The sequence below is a fragment of the Colobus angolensis genome, unplaced genomic scaffold (genome assembly GCF_000951035.1).
Source record: "Colobus angolensis palliatus isolate OR3802 unplaced genomic scaffold, Cang.pa_1.0 Scaffold8, whole genome shotgun sequence".
NCBI lineage: Eukaryota > Metazoa > Chordata > Mammalia > Primates > Cercopithecidae > Colobus > Colobus angolensis.
The window spans coordinates 4,363,976-4,389,139 of NW_012121820.1; the positions used below are offsets into that span (position 1 = coordinate 4,363,976).

At 44.5% G+C, this 25,164-nt stretch overlaps 2 protein-coding genes across 2 annotated transcripts in view; both read right to left on the minus strand.

Moving 5' to 3' along the window:
- The window catches only part of CSE1L (CSE1 chromosome segregation 1-like (yeast)), a 48,229-nt gene extending 38,147 nt beyond the window's left edge, over positions 1-10,082 (minus strand). Inside the window, exon 1 of the mRNA XM_011928833.1 lies at positions 9,889-10,082. The gene's annotated coding sequence lies outside the window, so the exon portion shown is untranslated. The remainder of the gene's footprint in view (positions 1-9,888) is intronic.
- Positions 10,083-19,146: 9,064 nt separating this feature from the next.
- Positions 19,147-25,164, minus strand: part of ARFGEF2 (ADP-ribosylation factor guanine nucleotide-exchange factor 2 (brefeldin A-inhibited)) — a 104,998-nt gene continuing 98,980 nt past the window's right edge. Inside the window, exons 38-39 of the mRNA XM_011929190.1 lie at positions 23,661-23,778; positions 19,147-22,813 (exon numbers count right to left, since the gene is read on the minus strand). Of these exons, the coding sequence (XP_011784580.1) occupies positions 22,637-22,813; positions 23,661-23,778 (295 nt within the window). The 3' untranslated portion in view covers positions 19,147-22,636. The remainder of the gene's footprint in view (positions 22,814-23,660; positions 23,779-25,164) is intronic.

The window sequence follows — 25,164 nt, forward strand, 5'->3', positions numbered from 1 at the left end:
AAAAAAAAAAAAACAGAAACAGCACATACACAAAGTACAAGTGTCAGATGTGCATGATTACCAACAGACCACAAATCCTGGGAATCTTATCAATGGAGCTTTACGGTCTTCAACCTGTTGGTGAGATGATAAAATTAGGTGCAAACTGAGGGAACTTTTTGGGGGTGACAGAATGTTCTAAAATTGGACTGTGGTGACACATGCATAACCTTCATAAATTTACTAAAATTTCCCAAACAGTTCACTTAAAATGGATAAATCTTATAGTATGTAAATTGTACTTCAATAAAGCTAATTTAGGGCGGGCGCAGTGGCTCACGCCTGTAGTCCCAACACTTTGGGAGGCTGACGGGGGTGGATCACCTGAGGTCAGGAGTTTGAGACCAGCCTGGCCAACATGGTGAACCCTGTCTCTACTAAAAATACAAAATTAGCTGGGCGTGGTGGCGTGCACCTGTGTAATCCCAGTTACTTGGGTGGCTGAGGCAGGAGAATCGCTTGAACCTGGAGGCAGCAGCTGCAGTGAACCAAGATTGTGCCACTGCACTCCAGCCTCGGAAAGAGTGAGACTCTGTCTCAAAAACAAACAAACAAACAACTTTTAGAAAACTCCACTTATGCTTAGATCCCATTAGGCAGCTTTTAGATATATAGCCACATGTAGATGGGAAAGTAGAGCCCTTTCAGGGAAATCATGCACCAAATTAACCAGAGGTTTCTATGAAAAAGAAGAAAAAAATTAAACACACACTTTTTTTAAAATGTAAAAAAGGTCAGTGGAAAAAGTTCAAGGATATCATAATTTGATTTATGCAAAAAAACTTCACATATAGAAGAAAACAAAAATATACTCCAAAATGCGGAACAGTGATAACATCTAGGTGATGGCTATAAGGAGAGTTTTATTCTCTTCATACTTTTCTAATCTTACAATCACTTATATCTATTACACATTCACAGTCAGGAATTTAAACAATTTTATTATTTTTTCAGACAGAGTTTTGCTCTGTGGCCCAGACTGGAGTGCAGGGGCACGATCATAGCTCACCACAGCCCCGACCTCCAGGGCTCAAGCCCCAACCTCCCACCGCAGCCTCTTGCGTAGCTGGAACTACAGGCGCAATCAACCATGCCTGGCTAATTTTTGTATTTTTTGTAGAGACAGGGTTTCACCATGTTGCGCAGGCTGGTCTTGAACTCCCGACCTCAAGCAATTTTCCTGCCTTGGCATCCCAAAGCATTGGGATTACAGGCATGAGTCACCATGCCAGGACCCATTTATTTTTAAAATGTCTATGACAATATGCAATCAAGTTCCTGTTCCTAGTACGGAAGAAGCTTCCGTAATAGTTCGAAAGACAAGACACAACTGAAATGCCACGTACAGGCCTATACACCCTTTACTAAAGTGATGAAATCCAAAAATCAAAAAACTGAAAGTTTGTTTTTTTTTAAAAAGTTTGTGGCAAACTCACTTGGAAGCAAAACCAGCCTAAACTGCCTGAGGCTATCAACACAGATTTATCTCATTTAGTATGAAAATTTGTTTCACTAAAGAAATATCAATATGTTTGATTACAGGGTGCTACCCCAAGCCCCACTAGGGATGTTGTGTAATCCACAGTACGTGCATCGAAAAAAAATCCCAAATTCTGAAACATTTGTCCTCTGAAGTGCCAAATGAATCACAAAGACAGCACCTTAAACGTTAGGAGGTTAAGAAGGGAGTCACGGGGTTATGTTGCCATCCAAGAGTTTCCCAGGGCCTAAGCCTTGAGCTGAACCTTGAAAAATATGTATATCTGAATAGGCAAAGTAGGACGAGGGCACACCTGCCAAAATAAATTGTGTGAGCAAAGTAACAGAGATGGGAAGAGAGAATAGTGGACTAGGAGATCAAGATCAGATCATATAGGTTCCTCCATACTTGGCTGAAGAGTGCCATGATTTAATGTATGGGGAAGCCACGAAGGTTTTCTGAAGTGGGTAAAAATGTAATGAAAGTGGAGTAAGTGGAGTAGAGGACCTTTGGGCTGTTAATGGTTTGCAGAATGGGGGAGGTGTCACATGTATGAACTAGGCACACGATGCTAGATGTTTTCATAGGCTTCGTATCATCTATTCCACACAACCATTTTACACACAAAGAAGGGCACTCAGGTTGACTAAGTCACACATGGTTAATAAATAAAGATCAGATTCAAAACAGTCAAACTCCATAGGTCTACCCTCTTTCTACTACCCAAGGCTGCCTCTTAGGTGGAAATGACAGAGGACTGACCTAGAGTGAAAGCACTCACAACACAATAGAAAGGCTGATGTGAAAAGAAGGCAGCCAGAGGACAACTGAGCAGCAGGGAGCCAGAAAATAAGAAAATATATCTAATGCTGTGCTTATGTAGGGCACTCCCCAACAGCCAGAAACCCCAACCTTCTAAAGAGAATTATCTGCATTCTACATGCTGCAGTCCTTCCCCTTAATTAGAAAATGTGTTTATCACAGGAAGCTAATGTTCTGACTGACTGAGTAGATCCCACCACTTACCTAATCACTCCCTCTAATCCAGGGTGTACCACTCTATAGGTGTGAAAATCAAGTCCCATTAAACCACACATACAATCTATTGAGAGGCTACACCCTTTATGGTTTTTTTATGTCACAAGTTTGGAAAATGTTACACATTATATCCTGCCCCACTCTGGAGACTCACAATACAAAGCACTTTAAACTCACAAAGTTACTGGTTTACATAGATTAATTCAGAGTCTCCATTGGTGGAAGGCTGAGGCAGATGGATCGCTTGAGCCCAGGAGTTCAAGACCTACCCGGGTAACATGGCAAAACCTCATCTCTACTAAAAATAAAAAAATTAGCCGGACATGGTGGTGTGGCCCTGTAGTCCTAGCTACTTGGGAGGCTGAGGTGGGAGGATTGCCTAGTCTCTCCCATTATTTCGCTATAGAACCCCTTTTCAATAGAACACACTTTGGAAAGCAATGATTTAATCTATGTATCTTCGTATTCCTTTTTTCTGTGTTGAAATGGTGGATCGGTTATGAAATCATGAAAGTTTGGGCCAGGTGTGGCGGCTCACACCTATAATCCCACCACTCTCAGAGGCTGAGAGGGGCGGATCACCTGAGGTCAGAAGTTTGAGACCAGCCTGGCCAACACGGTGAAACCCTGTCTCTATAAAAATTAGCCGCGCATGGTAGCACATGCCTGTAATCCCAGTTACTCGGGAGGCTGAGACAGGAGAATCACTTGAACCCAGGAGGCAGAGGTTGCAGTGAGGCGAGATTGCGCCACTGCACTCTAGCCTGGACAACAAGAGAGAAACTCAGTCTCAAAAAAAAAAAAAAAAAGTTAGTTTGCTGTGGTCAAGTTAAATCATTAACATCAGTGTATCTGAGTTAAAGAAAATTGGCCTTTCTTTGCCATATGTAAATTTATTCTACCTTTGGGGATTCAGGCAAGGTAGCTTGTTAGAAACTTGCCTGGGGAGGGTGCAGGGGGAGATTCACAGATCTACTCTGTCTTTAAAAAAAAAAAAAAGAGAGCGAGACAGGGGTCTCACTGTATTGTCCAGATTGGATTCTAACTCCTGAGCTCAAGCAGACCTCCTGCCTCAGCCTCTGGAATAGCTGGGACTAGGCACATGCCACCATACAGGGCTTATTTTCTTGATTTTTAAAAACACACTTCTTAATAAATCTGCATTTCACTTTCTTCATTACGTTTCTCTAGCATTTGTATTATTTCTCAACTAAAACTCCTTAAATTCCTCATAATTACTTGTATTAAACACCAAAATTCCTGGCCAGGTGCGGTGGCTGACACCTGTAAGCCCAGCACTTTGGGAGGCCAAGGCAGGTGGATTGCTTGAGCCGGCTTCAGACTAGCCTGAGCTAACACAGCAAGACCCTGTTTCTACTAAAAATACAAAAAATTAGCCAGGTGTCGCGGCACACACCTGTAGATCCAGCAAGTTGAGACTGCTGTGAGTTGTGATCAGGCCACTGCACTCCAGACTGGGCAATGGGAGTGAGACCCTGTCTCCAAAACCACCACCACCACCACTACCACCACCACCACCACCACCAAATCCCTTACCACAGCAGAGTCCACGCAATCTGGCATCTATTGACCTCATCTCCTACCTCTTCCTGGCCCTTGCTACATTCCAGGCACAAAAGCCTTCTGTTTACAAACTGGCCACAAGAGTTCTCCCTGACCATAATAATGCTCATCCTCTAATTTGATAATGGGCACCATTCACCACTCAGCCCACTGTCAACTCTTCAAAAAGGCCTTCTACGACTACCATCTACATCATCCTTGTTTTACTGTGTTAGCAATTACCCTCATTTGAAATCATCTTTAACTTCTTTGTCGTCTCACACACACACTGGACTGCAAGCTCCTGAGGGCAGGGACTTTTGTCTATATGCTCAGGACCTTCAGCATTACCTGGCAGACAGTACATATTTAGTAAGCATTTGTTGTATGACCTAAAGGATAAGTCACAACATATCAGTCACCCAGCAAAACATGAGTTTCCAGTCAAGACTGGAGATTATTCCTTCAGGATCAATCATTAGCAGCCCCAACATAATGTGGGAACTCAGTTGCATGAATGTCAGATGAACAAATGACCAACTTAATTGCCACAATTAAATCTGTTTATTCAAAAGTACTTCAAGAAAGTGAACTTTTAGATTTGTTCTGGCCTGGCAGAATGGCTCATGCCTGTAATCCCAGCACTTTGGGAGGCCGAGGCAGAAGGATCACTTGAGGCTAGGAATTCAAGACCAGTATGGGCAACAAGTGAGACCCTGTCTCTACAATAAATAAAAAAAATTAGCCAGGCATGGTGGCGAACACTTGTAGTCTCAGCTGCTCTGGAGGCTGAGGCAGAAAGATAGGTTAAGCCCAGAATTTTAAGGCTGCAGTGAGCTATGATCATGTCATTGCATTCTAATCTGGGCAACAGAGTGAGACTCTTGTCTCTGAAAAAAGATAGATTTATCCTGTATTACCTGTTCAAACATGCCAGTGCTTTCACTTTTGTTTCAGGGTTCTGTACTTACTGTTCCCTCTGCCTGCAGACCTCTGCCCAAGGAAAGCTACATGGTTCTCACTGCCTACTTCATTCTCATTCAGGACTCTTTTGTTTTTTTTGGAGACAGGGGTCTTTGCTCTGTCACCTAGGCTGGAGTGCAATGGTGTGATCTCAGCTCACTGCAGCCCCCGTCTCCCAGGTTCAAGCGATTCTCCTGCCTCAACCTCCCAAGTAGCTGGGACTACAGGTGCGTGCCACCACGCCCAGCTAATTTTTGTACTTATAGTAGAGATGGGGTTTCACCATGTTGGCCAGGCTAATCTCAAACTCCTGACCTCAGGTGATCTGCCTGCCCCAGCCTCCCAAAGTGCTGGAATTACAGGCATGAGCCACGTGGTGCCCAGCCTGAAAGGACTCTTTTCAAATGTCATTTTTTTTTCAGAGATGCCTTGCTGCACCATCCTATCTAAAAGAGGATTCACCTCAGTTACTCTCCATGCCCTTACTCTACTATTTTCCAAGTACTTTTTATCAGGCATATTAACTTCTTTTGTCATTTACTGTGCTTCTTTCTTCACTAGATTGCAAACTCCATCGATAGCAGGGACTTTGTGCTTTGTTCACTGCTATCTCCCTAGAGCCTTACAATAGTGATGAGCACGTATTATATATTTGTTGTACGATTTTAAAAAGCTAGATACCTTTGATGTTTCCATCAAAAATATTATTCTTCATCTTTATTTTGGTTGGTTGACTGTGTCAAACAGGAAGAGGTGTACACAACCTTTTAGATTCTAAAAACACAACAGGCTGAGCAAGATGGATCACTTCTGTAATCCCAGCACTTTGGGAGGCCGAGATGGGACGATCACTTAACCCCAAGGACCGTTCAAGACCAGATTTGGCAACAATAGTATGTCTCTACAAAAATTTTAAAAATTAGCTGGGCTCGGTGGTACCCTCCTGTGGTCCTAGCTACTAGGGAAGTTGAGGCAGGAGGATTGCTTGAGCCTGGGAGGTCGAGGCTGCAATAAGCTGAGGTCTTGCCACTGCAGTCCAGTCTGGGTGACTGAGTGAAATCCTGTCTCCAAAAATAACATAACATAACATAACATAAAAAATAAAATAAAATAAAAATAAATAAATAAAACCACATAATAGAAAGAAACCTAAAATGATTAAGTTAAGATGCTAGGGGTAGGACTATTTTTAAGTTTTAGAAAAAGTGAGGGGTTACATAAATATGCATGTTATAAACCCTCAAAGTTAAAATACTACATAGATCCCAGAATCTTAATATTCTTTTTTAAGACAGGGTCTGGGTCTGTTGCCTAGACTGGAGAAATGAATGCAGCGGTGTAATTCTGGCCCACTGAAACCTCTGCCTCCTGGGCTCAAGCCATCCTCCTACTTCAGCCTCCCAAGTAGCTGGGACTAGAGGCACCCACCACCACACCTGGCTAATTTTTGTGTTCTTTCTGTAGATGGGGTTCCCATGTTTCCCAGGGTGGTCCGGAACTCCTGAGCTCAAGTGATTCACTAACCTTGGCCTCCCAAAGTTTATTCTTTGGGAATTTTCTTTAAGGAACTATTTGTCAACAAATCCTTTTTCTATCGCCTTACTGATAAAGTCTATAAAACCAAATTCTAAGCTTATCCTTGATTTGAGAAAATGAGAGAAATCAGGGACTTTTAGAGAACATTCTACAGGTATTCATAATTATCAACAAGATCAAGGTCTAATTATCTTATGTGACCACAAGTAAAGGTACTTTGACATTCTGAAATATTAGCAATATATAAATGCAAAAAGTGTTACTGATCTAAAAATGACTCAAACTAGAAACAAAAAATTATTTTGGCCAGGTAGGGTGGCTCATGCCTATAATCCCAGCTCTTTGAGAGACCAAGGTAAGCAGATTGGTTGACTCCAGGAGTTTGAGACCAACATGGGCAACATGGTGAAACCCCATCTCTACAAAAAAATATAAAAATTAGTTGAGTGTGGTGGTGCACGCCTGTAGTCCTAGCTACTTGGGAGGCTGAGGTAGGATAGGCTGAGCCCAGGTCAGCCCAGGCAACACAGTAAGTGTCTTAAAAAAAAAAGAGACAGAGAGAGAGAGAAGAATTCATTTTTATCACCTTTAAATGAGAGGGTGATACTTTTCTTTCTCCACAGAACTATCTTTGGAAATCCCTATCAATACACAATTTAAAAATTTTAAAAAGCATCACAATAAATCAGTTATGCCTGACATCTAAATTTCCAAGTTCTTCTTGTTGAATGAATTGCCAGACCTAAGTCTAGCATCTTCCCATAGGCTCTCAGTTATAGGTGGAGATTTCTGGAATAAAAACCTTGCTTTCCAAAGCTATCTCACAGACATCTCCCTGACATAAGCTGATCCAAGATGTCTGCCTTTTTCTTAGATATGTCCTCAACACATTAGAGAACCATTCCCGAGGCCTTAAATTTGGGAATAGGGAAAGAGATCCAATGAATGAAAACTATCTGGCACCCATATATGAAGAACATATCCCAGCACCTCAACCTACCCTCTGCTTTCTAATCATAGGAATATACCACTTAGAATCAAATCCAAACTCCTTACATTGCCTACAAAGCCTTCTATGATCCGGGTCCTGGATACTTCTCCCTTCTTCACATAACATTCTAGGAACCTAAGATATTCCTTAAATATTTCAATATTCCAAGCCGGTTCCTATCCCTGAGTCTTCTATTCCCTCTACCTGGAATGTTCTGCCCCTCACCTTTTAATGGCTGGTCTCTACCCAAATGTCACCTCCTCAGAAAAGCCTTCTTCACCTGTCACATAATTCTGTCACTATCTGAAATTATGTAATGTTTTTTCTTTCGCCCACGAGAATACATGGTCCTCGTGCATTTTTGCTTTCTCACTATATTCCAAGAGATTAAGTGGATGCTCAATAAAGTTATTAAATAAACAAATTAATTCCAAAACTAGAGCACTGCTCTTGCATCCATCCAATTCTGTCCCAGACCCCAACCAGCAGAAGTAATCAGAAGGGGAGAGACTTCCCTTGCACTGGTGGTAAAAAGTGAAAGATAAAGGGTTGTAGGAGGGGAGCGACTAGGTCCATTAGGATCCTCTGAAAGCATGCCAAAAAGAAAAAAAAAAAGACACACAAAGAAAGGCCAAAGATCTGACGATGTGGGTCCAAGGAGAGGCGAAAAAGAACAATTGGTGGAATCCAAGAGTAAAGGGTCCTCTTCTGTGCCTCCAAGGAAGAATAATACTTGAGCATCTACCATGTGGCAAGCACGGGGGCGGTAGGGGGGAGGGGGAGGTGGCACCCACCAGGGAGAGAGAAGTAAGCAAGACAGACAAGGTCGTTGCTCTCAAACAGCTTACATTCTAGCAGTTGAGAAAGATAATAAACAAGTAAGCAATAAGTAATTGTTAGTAAATGCTATGAAGTAACTAAAACCAGGTGATGTTGATGGACAGCCATGGGAGAAAGGTTCTAGAGAGGTTGATTAGGCAGCCTGACCAACATGGTGAAACCCCGTCTCTAATAAAAATACAAAAATTAGCCGGGTGTGGTGGCGCACACCTGTAGTCTCAGCTACTCCGGAGGCTGAGGCAGGAGAATCGCTTGAATCCGGGAGGCGGAGGTTGCAGTGAGCTGAGATCGCGCCACTGCACTCCAGCCTGGGAGGCAGAGCGAGACTCCCTCTCACAAAAAAGAAAAAGAAAAGAGGCTGGTTAGCGGAGGCCTAAAGTGAGGGAAACTTGGGAGGGGGCCTGCCTTGCAAAAATGATGTTGGTAATTCCCCAGCAAACAAAAGGCACGTGCAAATAATTTTAAATCGGAATAAGCCTGGAATATGTAAGAAAACAGAAAACCACACTGGCTAAGGAGAAAGATGGGTGGGAGAGAGGAATAAACAACCATCAGCTCCCAGGCAACCTTTGTAAACCACGGTAAATAACTCAGAGCATCCTCAAAGCCACTCTACGAGGTAGATTCCGTTATTAACCCCATTTTGCAGCTAAGGAAATGGAGGCTCAGTGAGCTAAGGTGACCAGCCCCAAGTCACCAGCGGCTACGTCTGGAATGAACCCAGGCGATATAATTCCAAAGTCTATGCTCCGAACCACCACAGCACAGCGTTTCTCCCAAAATGAGGGAACCCCCCTGTTACAGGGGATTTCTATGTCCCGGGTGTACCGACTAGAATTCTCACAAACGATTCAGCAAAGTGAGATCACGATGCCCGTTTTACAGTCAGGGATTCAAGTACAGAGGTTAGAGAGGGTGAGTTCGGGGGCTTCACTAGAGTTAGGGCAAGAGGGGATCGCGCGGTAGCCGCAGCTCCACGCGTCCGCAGTCCCCGCGTGGGCAGGCCTCGGAGCCTCACACCCAGCTCGCGCGGCTGAAGCCCCCGTCGCAGAAAACGGACTCGCGAGCGCGACCAATAAGAAGCGGCCTTTCCGAGCGGAGACGCGGCTGCGCAACCAATCAGCGCCGTGATGGAGAGGAAAGGGCGGGCAATCCGCAGGCTCGCGTTAGGCCGCGCCTCAGCTGCCCTCACCCCTCACAGGCCCCGGGCCGTCCGGCCTGGGCCAGGGACCTAGGACAACGCGAGGCGCGGCAAGCGCTGCCTAGGGAGGCGAAGACCTGCCTCAGCGCACCGCCCGAGCCCCGGGCCCACACTCCGCTCTCGCCCAGAGACGCGGTTCTCACTCCCTAGCGCTCGGAAGTACCGGGAGCGCCTCATCCCTTCCTCAGCTGGGCCCCAAGAGCCACTCTGGTAGGCCGTGCACGCCCTGCGCCTCACCTCGTGGGGATACAGAAACGGAGGAGGGAACCCCAGCCGCGGACCGTAGCTGGCACTACCCGCTCCTGCAGCCGCTCCGCCTCACATTCAAACCCCAGCAAAATGGCGCGACAGCGAGGCTGAGGCCAGATCGCATGCGCGAGCGGCCCGCTGCAGGGGGCGGGGCCAGGAATGCTCTGTCCCCACCCAAGTTCTAAGGGCCAATCCGGGCCCCGCTCTGTTTCTGCGCTGATGTCACAAGTGACAATGCCCTTTGGCTCTGACCATTACAACAGGCTTCACAGTTTCCGTTTTCCAAAGAGGAACGCAGATTCAGCGAGCGGCTGCTGGCTTGCGACCTATTTTGATGTCAGGGCTTGGCACGTAGGAATTGTTCAATGCTGATTGATCCAAGGTCATGCACATAGGGTCTCAGACGCAGGAGAACTTCCTGCCCCTCTTGGAGCTTCTATTTTAGAGGGAGACACGGCCAGGCAGGTCTCAAACTCCTGGCCTCAAGTGATCCGCACACCTTGGCCTCCCAAAATGCTGGGATTCCTGGCGTGAGCCACCGCGCTTGGCTTGCTATGTAAGTTTTTGGTACTCTTATTACAGCCGACAAACCTACATGATCTGGTCCCTGCCAGCCTGCCTGCCCTCATCACCTTCTGCTTCCCTCCTCACCCTCACTCAGCTCCGCCACCCCACTTTCTTCCTGTTCCTCTAAGCTCCAAGCTTATTTCCACTTTAGAGCGTTTATACTTGCTGTTCCCTGTGCTGGGATGTTCTAGATCCCTGAATGATTGGCTCCTTCTTTACATTTAGGTTCCAGCTCAAATGTCACCTCCACAAAGAGGCTTATCTGAAATTGCCCACTCAGCATCACCCAGAACACAATTTAGCGTTGCCAGATTTAGCAAATAAAATGCAGGCTGCCCAGGTCAATGTGAATTTTAGAAAAAAAGTTTGTAATTTTCTAGTATAAATATTGTATAGGACATATTTATACTTAAAAATCATGCATTGCTTATCTGAAATTCACATTGAACTGGGTGCCCAGTATTTGATCTGGTAGCCCTAGTTCCATGATATCATTATGGTATTTATCACTCCCCAACTAATTGTCTCTTCTTTGTTTATTGTCGTTCCTCCTTCCGCCTCTCCCCTCTTAAACCCCTGCCCTTCTCCCCCCATCCATAACCTAAGGGATTCTATACAGCAAGGGCTTTTCTTTTCTTTTCTTTTTTTTTAAAGAGACAGGGTCTTGCTCTGTCACCCAGGCTGCAGTGCAATGGCACAATCATAGCTCATTGCAGCCTGGACCTCCTGAGCTAAAGCAATCCTCCCACTTCAGCCTCCTGAGTAGCTAGGACTACAGGCGCCTGCCACCACACCCGGCTAATTTTGAATTTTTTTGGTAGAGATGAGCTCTCACTATGTTGCCCAGGCAAACTCCTGGCCTCAAGTGATCCTCCCACCTCAGCCTCCTAAAGCACTGGGATAGGGCCGGGCGTGGTGGTTCATGCCCGTAATCCCAGCACTTTGGGGGGCTAAGGTGCACAGATCACCTGAGGTTGGGAGTTCGAGACCTGACCAACATGGAGAAATCTCATCTCTACTAAAAACACAAAATTAGCCGGGCATGGTGGCACATGCCTGTAATCCCAGCTACTTGGGAGACTGAGGCAGAAGAATCATTTGAACTCAGGAGGCAGAGGTTGCGGTGAGCTGAGATCGCGCCATTGCACTCCAGCCTGGGCAACAAGAGCGAAACTCCATCTCAAAAAAAAAAGCACCGGGATTACAGGGGTGAGCCACCACAGAAACCCCCTATTGATGGTATTCACAGCTGTACCCCCAGCACTAGGCACACAGTAGCTGCTCAATAAATGTTTGTTGCATGTTAAATGACATACCATATATAAATAAGTAAAGTCCATGGAGAAAGGTACATGAGTGAAAGACATTGGTGAAAAAGATGTATTTTTACTATTGCAGCAATAGTACCAGTAATCATCTTAATCATTCTAATCTGCTTTTTTTTTTTTTTTTTTTTGAGACGGAGTCTCACACTGTCACCCAGGCTGGAGTGCAGTGGTGCGATCTCGGCTCACTGCAAGCTCCATCTCCCAGGTTCACACCATTCTCCTGCCTCAGCCTCCTGAGCAGCTGAGACTACAGGCACCCACCACCATGCCCGGCTAATTTTTTGTGTTCTTAGGAGAGATGGGGTTTCATTGTGTTAGCCAGGATGGTCTTGATCTCCTGACTTCATGATCCACCCGCCTCGGCCTCCCAAAGTGCTAGGATTACAGGTGTGAGCCACCGGCGCCAGCCCACTAATATGCTTCAATATAATTAACGTGTTCCTCTAGTCCTGGGGAGAATGAGCCTGATGACTTTACTATTTTCCACCTCTAAGAGCCAGTCACAGCCGGTCGTGGTGGCTCACACCTGTAATCCCAGCACTTTGGGAGGCCAAGGCGGGTGGATCATGAGGTCAGGAGATCAAGACCATCCTGGCTAACACGGCGAAACCCCGTCTCTACTAAAAATACAAAAAATTAGCCAGGCGAGGTGGCGGGCACCTGTAGTCCCAGCTACTCAGGAGGCTGAGGCAGGAGAATGGTGTGAATCCGGAGGCGGAGCTTGCAGTGAGCAGAGATCGGGCCACTGCACTCCAGCCTGAGTGACAGTGCGAGACTCCGTCTCAAAAAAAAAAAAAAAAAAGAGCCAGTCACAAACGAGGCTGGCTGGCATCTTGTGTCTGTCTAGCATCTCTGCCAGTTTCTGTAGAAAACCCTCGAGCTGTGCCAAGACAATCATGTCTGTGGACACAGCTCTTGGTGTCAGGGAGTGTCTTCGCCTAATGCCTATCGCCCTTTGCAGCCACTGGAAGAATGATGCAGGTGAGAGCCACGGAAAGGCTGAGTGTCTTCCTTCTCTGCTCTGCATGGTGATAGCTAAAGATTCCCTTGGGAATCCTCCCCACCCCAGCTCCACTACGTACACGTACTCTTGGGGTTTGCTACAACTCTTATCAGACTGTGTTGGAAACCAAAAAAAACAATTCATCCACTTCAAGGAGCAGGAGACTAAGTACTCATTCATGTAGCTTCCTTTCTTTCCAAACCCTTATAAAACAATCTGTCTAGGTCGGGTGCGGTGGCTCATGCTTGTAATCTCGGCACTTTGGGAGGACAGGATGGGTCACCTGAGGTCAGGAGTTCGAGACCAGTCTGGCCAACATGGTGAAACCCCATCTCTACTAAAAATACAAAAATTAGCTGGGTGTCGTGGCGGGTGCCTGTAATCCCAGCTACTTGAGAGGCTGAGGCAGGAGAATCACTTGAACCTGGGAGGTAGAGGTTGCAGTGAGCTGAGGTCGTGCCACTGTACTCCAGCCTGGACGACAAAGCTAGATTCTGAACCCCGCCCCCACCGAAGAAACAAAAAAAAATCCCAGTCTGTCTAATGTAAGACATTCTGAAAAGACACATTGTCTATGATGTGCTCCTTGAGGAAGATAACTTTTCATTTTATTTGGATCCAGAAAGGCATGGACACATTTGGTTATGCTGGGAAAGAACAAGTCTTATGTCTCAATCTCACTTTTAAAGCCCAACTGAGATGCAGAAGAGTGTTAACAGCTAAACATTAAGAAGTATCTGATTGTTGTTTCTTACCTTTCTTAAAATGGAGGCACTTTAATTTGTTTTGTTCTTTTTCTTCCGAGATGGAGTGTCGCTCTGTCACCCAGGCTGGAGTATAGCGGCGCGATTTTGGCTCACTACAACCTCCACCTCCCGGGTTCAAGCAATTCTCCTGCTTCAGCCTCCCAAGTAGCTGGAACTACAGGTGCCGACTACCATGCTCAGCTAAGTTTTGTATTTTTAGTAGAAATTGTTTCACCATGTCAGCCAGGCTGGTCTGAAACTCCTGACCTCAGGTGATCCGCCCGCCTCGGCCTCCGAAAGTGCTGGGATTACAGGCGTGAGCCACCGCACCTGGCCTATTTCTGTTTAAATATATGTTACAAAAATCTACACGTTTGAGACTAGCCTGACCAACGTGGTGAAACCCCGTCTCTACTAAAAATATGAAAATTAGCTGGGCGTGGTAGCATGTACCTGTAATCCCAGCTACTCAGGAGGCTGAGGCAGGAGAATTGCTTGAACCCAGGAGGCAGAGGTTGCCGTGAGCCAAGATTGCGCCATTGCACTCCAACTGAGCGACAGAGCGAGACTCCGTCTCAAAAAAACAAAAAAATCTACTCATACAAAAGAGGAAATCTCCTTTATTAGGATATAAGTTGTAGCTAATATATTATTTATGTCCTCTATTTCCTTATTTTATATATTTTTAATTAAAACAATTTTAAATGTATATATTTAATTTTTTTGTGTAGAGATAGGGTCTCTCTGTGTTGCCCAGGCTGGTTTCAAACCTCTGGGCTTAAGTGATCCACCCACCTTGGCCTCCCAAATTGCTGGGATTACAGTGGCTCACTGCAACCTCTGCCTCCCAGGTTCAAGCAATTCTCCTGCCTCAGCCTCCTAAATAGTTGGGACTACAGGCCATGTGCCACCACACCCAGCTAATTTTTGTACTTTTAGTAGAGACGGGGTTTCACCATGTTGGTCAAGCTGGTCTTGAACTCCTTAGCTCAGGTGATCCACCCGCCTCTGCCTCCCAAAGTGCTGGGATTACAGGTGTGAGGCACTACACCTGACCTAGAAGTGTATTTTTCATGCTTCTTGATGGGAAATTATATTTTTTCCATCTCTTGAAGTGGGATTTTTAGACCTGCCTTAGACCTGGGCAAGCCTGCAGACCTTTGCCGTGCCCCTGCTTTAGAGGGCTTCATCCTGGCCCTCCTCCAGCTGCTCCCTCCTGTCTGTGAGCCGAATGGGTGTGCACATCTAGAACATATGCCACTCCCTTTGAGACCACACTGCTGTTGCACAGGGCCCTGGAATTCCCGACCCATAGGCCCCTGGCCTGTGGAGACCCTTGCCTGGGTCACTTCTTCAGAGCGGGGGCTGTACAGCAGCTTGTGAGCACTCCCATGCTGGAAGGGTGACTTGGGTCAAAAAGGGGTTTGCAGGGGGTTTGGACAGGGCTGGGCATTCATGCACACATGCAAAGCCTTGTGGTGCAGGGTGAAGCCTGAGGTGGAGAGAGCAGGGTGCCGGTCTTGGGCCAGCCACCCGGTGCTGCTGCTTTCTGGTGTGGAGCTCTGAGGAGCCTGAGAATTCCATCTTTAACCTGCTCTTCCAGATCTTTTCAAAGGTACATTTATAAAGGAAGGAAGATAGAATGTCTTATTCAAAAGCTTTACATAGAGCTTTTAAATGTTGACCCTCAGAGCATCTGAGCGGACATTTGTATTTCTGCCCTAGAGCCTGCAAATGTTAGTCCTGTGCTAAGTGTGTTCTCTGTACACAGGAGCCAGGGCCCCATATTATCTACCACTGTCCATCTGCTCTCCAGCACATCAGAGCAGCCCTTCCTCTCCAGGGCAAGACTGAAAAGAGCATCAAGGTTGAAGTGGAAGAAATACATTGGAAGTGGAGCAGGGCCGTTATTTATTTATTTATTTATTTAAATAGAGACAAGGCTGAATGTGGTGGCTCACTCCTGTAATCCCAGCACTTTAGGAGGCCAAGGTGGGTAGATCACCTGAGGTCAGGAGTTCAAGACTAGCCTGGTCAACATGGCGAAATCCCATCTCTACTAAAACTACAAAAATTAGCTAGGCATAGTGACACGCACCTGTAGTCTCAGCTACTCAGGCGGCTGAGGCACAATTGCTTGAACCTGGGAGGCCAAGGTTGCAGTGAGCCAAGATTGCACTACTGCATTCCAGCCTGGGGGACAGAGCCAGACTCCATCTCAAAAAATATATAAATAAATAAAAAATAAATAAATAGAGACAAAGTGTCACTGTGTTGCCCAGGCTGGTCTCAAACTCTTGGGCTGAAGCAATCTGCCTGCCTTGGCTTCCCGGAGAGCTGGGGTTACAGGTGTGAAGCATGGTACCAGGCTAGATCTGAGCAGTGTTTAAGAGGTGGGCTCTAGAGCTAGGCTGCAGGGCTTCGAATCCAGCTGAGTAGCCTAAGTCAAGTTCGTCAACCTCTCTGAGCCCGTACCCCTCTATAAAAAGGAGGGATGTTGGTGGTGATGATAATAGTACCTACTTTATGCGGGTTATTGTGAGAATTAAAGGCTGAAGAATGGTTGAAATAGTAAGTCAAAAAATGATCAATATAGAAAGCTAGCAGGAGAAAGTTCATTGGTGGGGAGATGGGGAGGGGGACAGATGGGGTCTCACTGTTTCCCAGGCTGGTCTCAAACTTCTGGCCTCAAGTGATCCTCCTGCCTTAGCCTCCCAAAGTGTTGGGATTATAGGCATGAGCCACTGTGCCTAGCCATTAAGTTCTCCTTCTTTCCTCTTTTGGTGGAAGGCAAGGGAGAAGTGAGACTTTACCAGGAGTCCATGGAATGTGGCCCAAAGATCAAGGACAGAGTACCTTCCAGGACTCTCTCAGAGGGCAGCAGGAACCTAGGGCTGCTTTCTGCCTATGACAGGTATGCAGTAGAATTGGGTCTTCAGAGGCTGGGCACAGTGTCTCATGCCTGTAATCCCAGCACTTTGGGAGGCAGAGGTGGGCAAATCACCTGAGGTCAGGAGTTTGAGACCAGCCTGGCCAACATGGTCTGCCACCCAGGCTGGAGTGCAGTGGTGTGATCTCAGCTCACTGCAACCTCGGCCTCCCAGGTTCAAGTGATTCTTATTCCTTAGCCTTCCAAGTAGCTGGGACTACAGGTGTGTGTCACTGTGTCCAGCTAATTTTTGTATTTTTAGTAGAGACAGGGTTTTGCCACATTCGTCAGGCTGGCTACGAACTCTTGACCTCTAGTGATCTGCCTGCCTCAGCCTCCCAAAGTGCTAGGATTACAGGCTACTGCACCTGGCCCATGCCTGATAGTTTTGATTCATCATGGATAATCTGTCATTAGAAGAAATTCAGAGCTGAGCCCAGTGGCTCACACCTGTAAATTCCAGCACTTTAGGAGGCTGGAGTGGGAAGATCACTTGGGCCTAGGAGTTCGAGACCAGCTGGGACAACGTAGCAAGACCCTGTCTGTACAATAAATTTTTAAAAATTAGCTGGGCGTAGTGAGATGTGCCTGTAGTCCCAGCTACCGGGGAGGCTGAGGCAGGAAGATTGCTTGAGCCCAAGAGTTTGAGGCTGCAGTAAGCTATGATGGTGCCACTGCCAATGCAGTCCAGCCTGGGAGCCACAGCAAGATCCTGAATCAAAAGAGAATTCATCTGAGGGTTCACCAAGTTGCTGCTGAGTCTCTAGAAAGTACAAGGAGAATCCTCAGTTTAGCCATTGAGTCTCAGGATGCAGGAATCAAGATCATCACAATACTGGATAAACAAGGGGAACAACTCAACCACATAGAAGATATGGGCCACATAAATACAGACACGAGAGAGGCAGAGAAGACTTTAACAGAACTTAATAAATGCCGTGCCCTTTGTGTCTGTCCACGTAATAGAACAAAGAACTTCGGATGGCTTGGGCACGAGAAATTGAGGCTGCAGTCAGCTGCAATGAGGCCATTCGCCCCAGCCTGGGTGACAAAGCAAGATCACGTCTCTTAAAAAAAATATTGGAAACATTGCCAAAGACAGCCATGAAGAAGGAAGCTGTTAGAAGTGTTTTTTGTTGGTGGTTTTTGTGGTGGAGGGAGGGACAAGAGATAAGAGGTTGTTACCTCAGCAAAAACCTAGCTGGGCATGGTGGCATGTGCCTGTAATCTCAGCATTTTGGGAGGCTGAGGTGGAAAGATTGCTTTCTTTCCACCTGGGATGTGGGATCACAGATTCTATGCACAGATATGAATCATTAAGAGTTCAGAAGTTAAGCTCCCTTTAAGAAAACTCATTCTATTCTTTTTGGAGCAGAGGTTGCAGAATTGTGATCCCTAACAAAAATACTGTGTATAAAAGCTCCAAAACGAAGTATTGGCTTAAATTGGCAACATCACAACTTTATAACCAACTAAATCTTTACTGTGGCTATGCAACTTTTTGCTTTGTGGCCAGAAGTTTTTTTGGTTTCTGTGTTTTTGAGACAGACTGTCTGTCACCCATGCTGGAGTGCAGTGGCACAAACACAGCTCACTGCAGCCTCGACCTCCTGGGCTCAAGCAATCCTCCCACCTCAGTCTCCTGAGTAGCTGGGACTACAGGCATGTGCCACCACACTTGGCTATTATTATTATTATTATTATTATTTGTAAAGATAGGGTCTCACTACATTCCCCAGACTGGTCTCAAACTCCTGGCTTCTAGCAATCCTCCCACCGTGCCAGACCCTAGACTTAAAAAGTTAGAATTGGCTGGATGTAGTGGCTTATGCCTGTAATCCCAATACATTGGTAGGTTGAGGTGGGAGGATCACTTGAGCCCAGGAGCTGAAGACCAATTTGGCCAACGTAGTGACAGACCCCCATCTCTATTTTTTAAAAAAGTTAGAATTTATTGTTACTATAAGTGATTTGGAAAATTATGCCTTTAGTTTAACTATTGGGGAATTATACTGTTAGTCTCTTACTCTTGTGTATGGAACTATGTCCAGAATCGAATTTATGTAGATCCTAAACACTGGTATGAGAATCTGATTAGTATTTGTCACACTGACTTAAAAATTGGCATCTCAGCTGGCGTGGTACTCACGCCTGTAATTTCAGCGCTTTGGGAGGCCAAGATGTGAGGATCGCTGAGGTCAGGAATTCAAGACCAGCCTGGGCAACATGGTGAAACCCCATCTCTACAAAAAAATACAAAAATTAGCCGGGCAAGGTGTCTCACTACTGGCCCTGTAGTTCCAGCTAATCAGGAAGCTGAGGTGGGAGGATTACTTGAGCCCAGAAGGTCAAGGCTGCAGTGAGCTGTGACTGCACCACTGCTCTCAGCCTGGGCTACAGGGCAAGACCCTGTCCCCAAAATAAATAAATAAATACATTAGCATCTGAACGTTTCAAAGCTGTCAGTGTGTATTGGTTCAACCAATAGCTACTGCTTGATCCTTACAATTAAATTTTGTAACTAGCAACAACAAACAAAGTTATAGATTCAAGAGGTATATAAAGAATCTTCTCATGACTGGAATTTTCCCCCTTTGATTGGTGAGGGACATAAACTGACCCAAAACTATGGCTTGATATATGTTTTTAAAATTACTACATTAGAAACAGCTATACTTTTTAAAATTTTATTGATTTACCACCTGATCAAAGCATGGGATATTTTAATAGTATTATACATAATATTTTTACATAGAAAACTTTACATAGCATTTCATATTATATAATTCTGCTTATTCTTTCAAAAATTTATACATCCATTGGGCAAGGAATGGTTTTCATTAAATTACCAATATTAAATGCACTTAATCATTGTGTATAGATTAAACCAAAGTAACTATTAACTAACTTTTAGGCATTTTAAGGAGGTAAAACATACATTTTGCACATAAAGAAATATTTGATGCAAATATGCAGATAAAATTTTTTAAAAATTAGAACACTGAGTAAAACAACACCTTTGATAGATTACATTGTTTTGTTTTGAGAGCAAGGATTTCCAGATATGTTCATTCCTTAAAAGACTCAGCTTTGGTTTCTTTGTTTCCCAAACTGCAAAGCTGCTGATAACAAAATTCCAAGATTTCATGTGAGTTCAGCTATGTCTACTTTAACAAAAATATTAAAACAGAATTCAGAAAATGCAGTATTAAGGATCCAGCTTCTACTGAAACCAATATCCATTTGCATCATAACAACAAACATCTGAATGAGATGGTCACACTTGTACTTACCAGCAGGTTCCTTTAATAACAAAGACTACTAAATGTATATACGGTTAATCACAAAAGAACAACAAAAAAAAAGTACAGGTTTTTTTTTTCCTCATTGTGTACAAAAGTCATCTGTCAGAGCAAAATGTTGTGTTTCCAAATATTATAATACAATTTTCATAATATATGTTCTTTGGTTGTACATAAGGAGTACAGGGAAGAGATATATTTGACTCTAAAGATGCGTATCAGAAATAAAAATTACCCATCCACTGTTTGTTGTTAAGATGCCAAAGCTGGTGATTTCCCTAACAGACGATGAAGAGAAACAAAATTGCTCAAAGCAGCAGTATTGTAACAAATAAAAACTTCTCGAGAGACCTAGCACATATAATCAACACTTAAAGCATTCTGAAAAAGAAATAAGGCCTTGGAAAATGTTTCACTCTCCTACATTACTCGGATAAATAAATGGTGTTCTGGCCTGATGTTGCGGTTGTACATACCCTTTCACTAGTGTTTGAGTGGCACAGGCCACATTTACCATGAGAAAGAATAGATTTACTCGTAAAAATGAATTTAGGCTGAATGGCTTATTATTGGAGGTAAGGGATTTCCTCTGTTCGTCACTGTCCACTGATAAGAAAAATTACCCTGAATGGTTTTACATCCAGTTTTTTAAAAGTCCATTGCTGGTACAATTCAAATGCCTCATTCAGAAAATTAATTCTTTTGAAATACTAAACTAATAAGAAATTTAAGCCGGAATGTCTTCAGCAAGTAATAAAATGCACTGATACATCTGCTACCCTGCAAGAGGCAAAATTAAAGAGAGGGCAGAAAGACACCGGAAAGCTTTTTGTCACATTCGATAAAGAAAATGACATGAGAACCTCAGAAGGAAAGGAAAATAACCAATCAGGGATATAGCTGCATGCAAGATGAACTTAATGAATGAACACGTGTTCCCCATGTATACCTTTAGTACAAATATCAATGGAGGCAACTGACTTGTTGAGGTGGCAACGCGCTATGATACCAGGGAGCGTAGGTTTCACAGTGCAGTGGATTCCAGGGCAAGCCAGTCAAATGTGCCAACATTTTCCACTCACAATAAAGTATTCTCCCGTAGTCCTTTCCTGCTAAATTATATAGCTCCTTTTATCTAATGTATGTAAGTCATGTAAAAACCTAAACCTGCTCATTTTTTCTTTGGTAGAGAAATTAACACTTTTTGGGAAACAAAAAAATAGGTAAGAATTCTGCTGGCCAAAAACCAAACATTTCTCAAGGCTATTAAAACAAGAAAACAACTTAAGAATATCGGTCTCTTAGTAAGCAAAAGCACCAGAAATCCTTCTCTACAAAGAAAAAACATCCGATTTTACAGATAGGTTCCCAAACTACTAACTTCTAAGGCACCAGAGTTGACATCAATACAACCCAATTTACAGGACTAAAGAGCGTAGGTAGACGTCTGAATGTTTTAATCACTCCGTGTAACACTCTGTCTAATGCTCAGCGATGCTCTAGGTGAGCAGTGGGTGAGGGCAGAGAATGAGGCGTGTGTGCTCCTTCTCATGGGTGAGCATCCATGTATACTGTTTGCAGGCTTCGGGTCGTACTTGTGTACTGCCCGCTTTTACACAAGCTGCATCAGAACTCAGTTCTACTGCAGGTGAGAGTATTGCACTATCATTAACATAATAAGGACCTCAGAATCTAACCTTGCCAAAGAATTCAACTCCTAGGCTCAGATTAATGGAAGTGCTGGGCACATGCTACCTCCTGCCATTGTCACAGTTCAGCTGTGCTGGCCCCGACACAGCTCCAGTTCCACCCATGACATGAGGCCGAGGAGGCTCATGGGAGTGGCTTCTCATGCACAGTTACTGTCCCTCTCTGGAGGGTCTAATGGGGACTGTGCAAAGCAGTGACACTAACCGCCAGTATACTCACTTTTCTGAGGTAAAAATAAAAAGGTTTATTCAAGGATAAATGAACTCTGGTTAAATTACTACTTCATTTTCGTTACTACTTCATATATTAGATTTCAGAGTGTGTGAGACGGACAGTGTATTCTGGAAATTTTAATTTAACACCCATCCACAAATACTTCAAGGAAGGCTAATAATCATCTTCATTAAATTGTTCACTTTTTCCTGTAGATTTTTTCTCGCCATGTTACTAAAACAGGGAGATCCACGAGGCACATTTTTTTAACCTCACAAAACTCTTAATTCTAACTTAATTACTAAACTCTGCCTTCAACCAAATTTTCAATATCTTTTTGTAAAATACTTTTAAAATCACTCAGACATTAACAAAACACAAAAAAACAACTCTTCTCTAATCCCAACCTGTCCCTAAACTAATCTAATTACGGCTGACTCATAACTGACAAAAACACTCAAATTTCTCTAACACACTCAAACAACAACAGAAAACCCAGCATATTTTAGGTGGCAGTTAGCCGTTACAAGAAGTTTTATTAACATACTCTCTAATAATCACAAACCTATACAGCTATGTTCAGTATTTTCAAGGAGAGTGACTTCTTCTTACAAAACGTTTATGGCCAATCATGGGATTTTGCTAGAAAATGATGGCATATGCGATGACAGATTTGACAGTTTAATCAGAAAAATGGAATGATAGAGATGAAGCAGACTCCCCACCTACTGTGCTAACTGGGTATGCAACAGTTTAATGAAATACCATAAGCCTTAGTTGGGGACTGTGATGGAGCAGCGTAGAGGCCATCCGTATCCGGTCATTCTGATATCCAAGATGCCAACTCCTTGTTTCTATGACCCTTCACGAGATGTGCCAGTCAGAGATGGCATGCTGAACATTCTGCAGAGCTGCAGCAGTGGCCTGGGCGGCCAGGGCTACCACACTGGTGACAGTGCTGCTGGTACCTGTGATGGCTCTTCTGGAATCCATATCTTATACACAACACCTATCCGTAGGAAGAACTTCCGCAGAACTGCTCGGAGCTCAGGGATCAAGTCAAACTGCATAATTTCACACAAGTAGGGGTAGTACATTGAAGCATGTGCTTTGAACTTGAGGTGGGAGAGAAACAGATAAAATTAGACAGTTTTTCTGGGGGCCACCAGTTTTTCAGAAGTGTTAATCTCACCCTGAAACTTACTACAATATTGGTGTTTTGCTTGCTATTAGAAAGTTGGGGACGGGCACAGTGACTCACGTCTGTAATCCCAGCACTTGGGGAGGCCGAGGCAGGTGGATCGCTTGAGCTCAGGAATTTGAGACCAGCCTGGGCAACACGGTGAAACCCTGTCTCTACCAAAAATACAAAAACTTAGCTGGGCGTGGTAGCGTGTGTCTGTGGTCCCAGCTACTCAGGAGGCTGAGGTGGGAGGATGGCTTGAGCCTGGGAGGCAGAGGTTGCAGTGAGCTCAATCACGCCACTGCATTCCGGCCTGTATGACAAAGCAAGACTCTGTCTCAAAAAAAAAAGAAGTTGAAAGAAAACCTTGCAAATTAAAGCTTCTTTCAGTTATATTTAACTTTAATTAAATTTGGATAGTCTTGCTGCCAAAAGTCAACAGCTCTTTTATTTTGTAAAGCAGGTTCCTAGGTCAAAACCAGTAATTCACAATCTTAACCCTCTCTTCCTGCACTGAAATCACCATACCATTCCTAACAGCAACACATGAGGTCTAAATTTCAGCCTTTTCAACTAGGGTTCTTCCAGGGAAAAAGCCCTAATATCCTGTGGCACCCATTTTCTGTAATGAATTAATTTCTCTCCAATGCATCTAGAATGGTGCTAGTCATGTAGCCATCCTTGGGAGAACTGAGAAAACAGTTACTGCAAACTCTTGAATGAAAAGCCAACCCAAACTTTATGTCCTAGTGGAAATGTCAGAGTTTACTTGTTCATACCTTTTCATCATTTATTTTGAGAGTTTTGGTTAGAAGTAACAACAGGAGACTTGTCCAGGCCTCCCGATGGCTTTCAGAATTCACGGTGATGAAATAGGCAAGAGCTTCACTGCAAACACTAGAAGAATTAGAGAGGTGAGGGCATATCAAACAATTGATTAACATCTCACATTCAGGGGAGAACTATTCATTCTTGTGCTATTTTTAAAATTCTTTTAACATGTTTTTTTAATTACTTTTTTTTTTGAGACAGGGTCTTGCTGTGCCGCCCAAGCTGGAGTGCAGTGGCGTGACCATGGTTCACTGTAGCCTTGACCTCCTCAGGCTCAAGCTGATCCTCCCACCTCGGCCTCCCAAGCAGCTAAGACTACATGCTTGTGCCACCACTCCTGGCTTTTTTGATTTTTAGTAGAGATGGGGTTTCACCATGTTGCTCAGGCTGGTCTTGAACTCCTGGGCTGAGCAATCTGCCTGCCTTGGTGTCCCAGAGTGCTGGAATTATAGATGTAAGCTTGAGCCTCTGAGCTCAGCCACTGCAGTAACCACTGAGCACCCACTCTGGCTGTGCTATCTGGGGCAAATCACTGAGCCTTAGTTTCTTCAGCTATAAAATGGAGATAAAAAATTGGCCGGGTGCAGTGGCTCATGCCTATAATCCCAGCACTCTGGGAGGCCAACACAGGCAGATCACTTGAAGCCAGGAGTTTGAGACCAGTCTGGCCAATGTAGCAAAACCCCATCTCTATTAAAAATAGAAAAATTAGTTGGGAGTGGTGGTGCCTATCTGTAATCCCAGCTACTCAGGTGGCTGAGGCACGAGAATCGCTTGAACTCGGGAGCTGGAGGTTGCAGTAAACTGAGCTCACACCACTGTACTCCACCCTGGGCGACACAGTGAGACTGTCTCAGAAAAAAAAAAAAAAAAAGTTCAAACTCAAGGGGATGTTGTGAGGATTACATGAAATAAATATGTTAAGTGATAACTTGGTTCAGTCCTGGCACATGGCTAGGGCTGAGCTCAATCAATGTCTGTAGCATAGGAGCTTATTACTCACAATTATATAACTGCCTTTCTCTCCTCACAATCACATTTAATTGCTTTTTTTAAAAAAAATCATGTTATGCCAAAAACTTGACATTTACATATCTCTTTTTTTTATTTTGAGACAGAGTCTTGCTCTTGTTGCCCAGGCTGGAGTGCAATGGCACAATCTCGGCTCTTTGCAACCTCTACCTGCTAGGTTCAAGTGATTCTCCTGTCTCAGCCTCCTGAGTAGCTGGGATTACAGGCACCCGCCACTATGCCCGGCTAATTTTTGTAATTTTAGTAGAGACAGGGCCATGTTGGCCTGGCTGGTCTGAAACTCCTGACCTTGTGATCCGCCTGGCTTGGCCTCCCAAAGTGCTGAGATTACAGGAGTGAGCCACCACGCCTGGCCTTACATATCTCCTTTACAGAAACTTTATAAGACTGTAGGTATTTCTCTTTTGGGCTAAAGTTGAA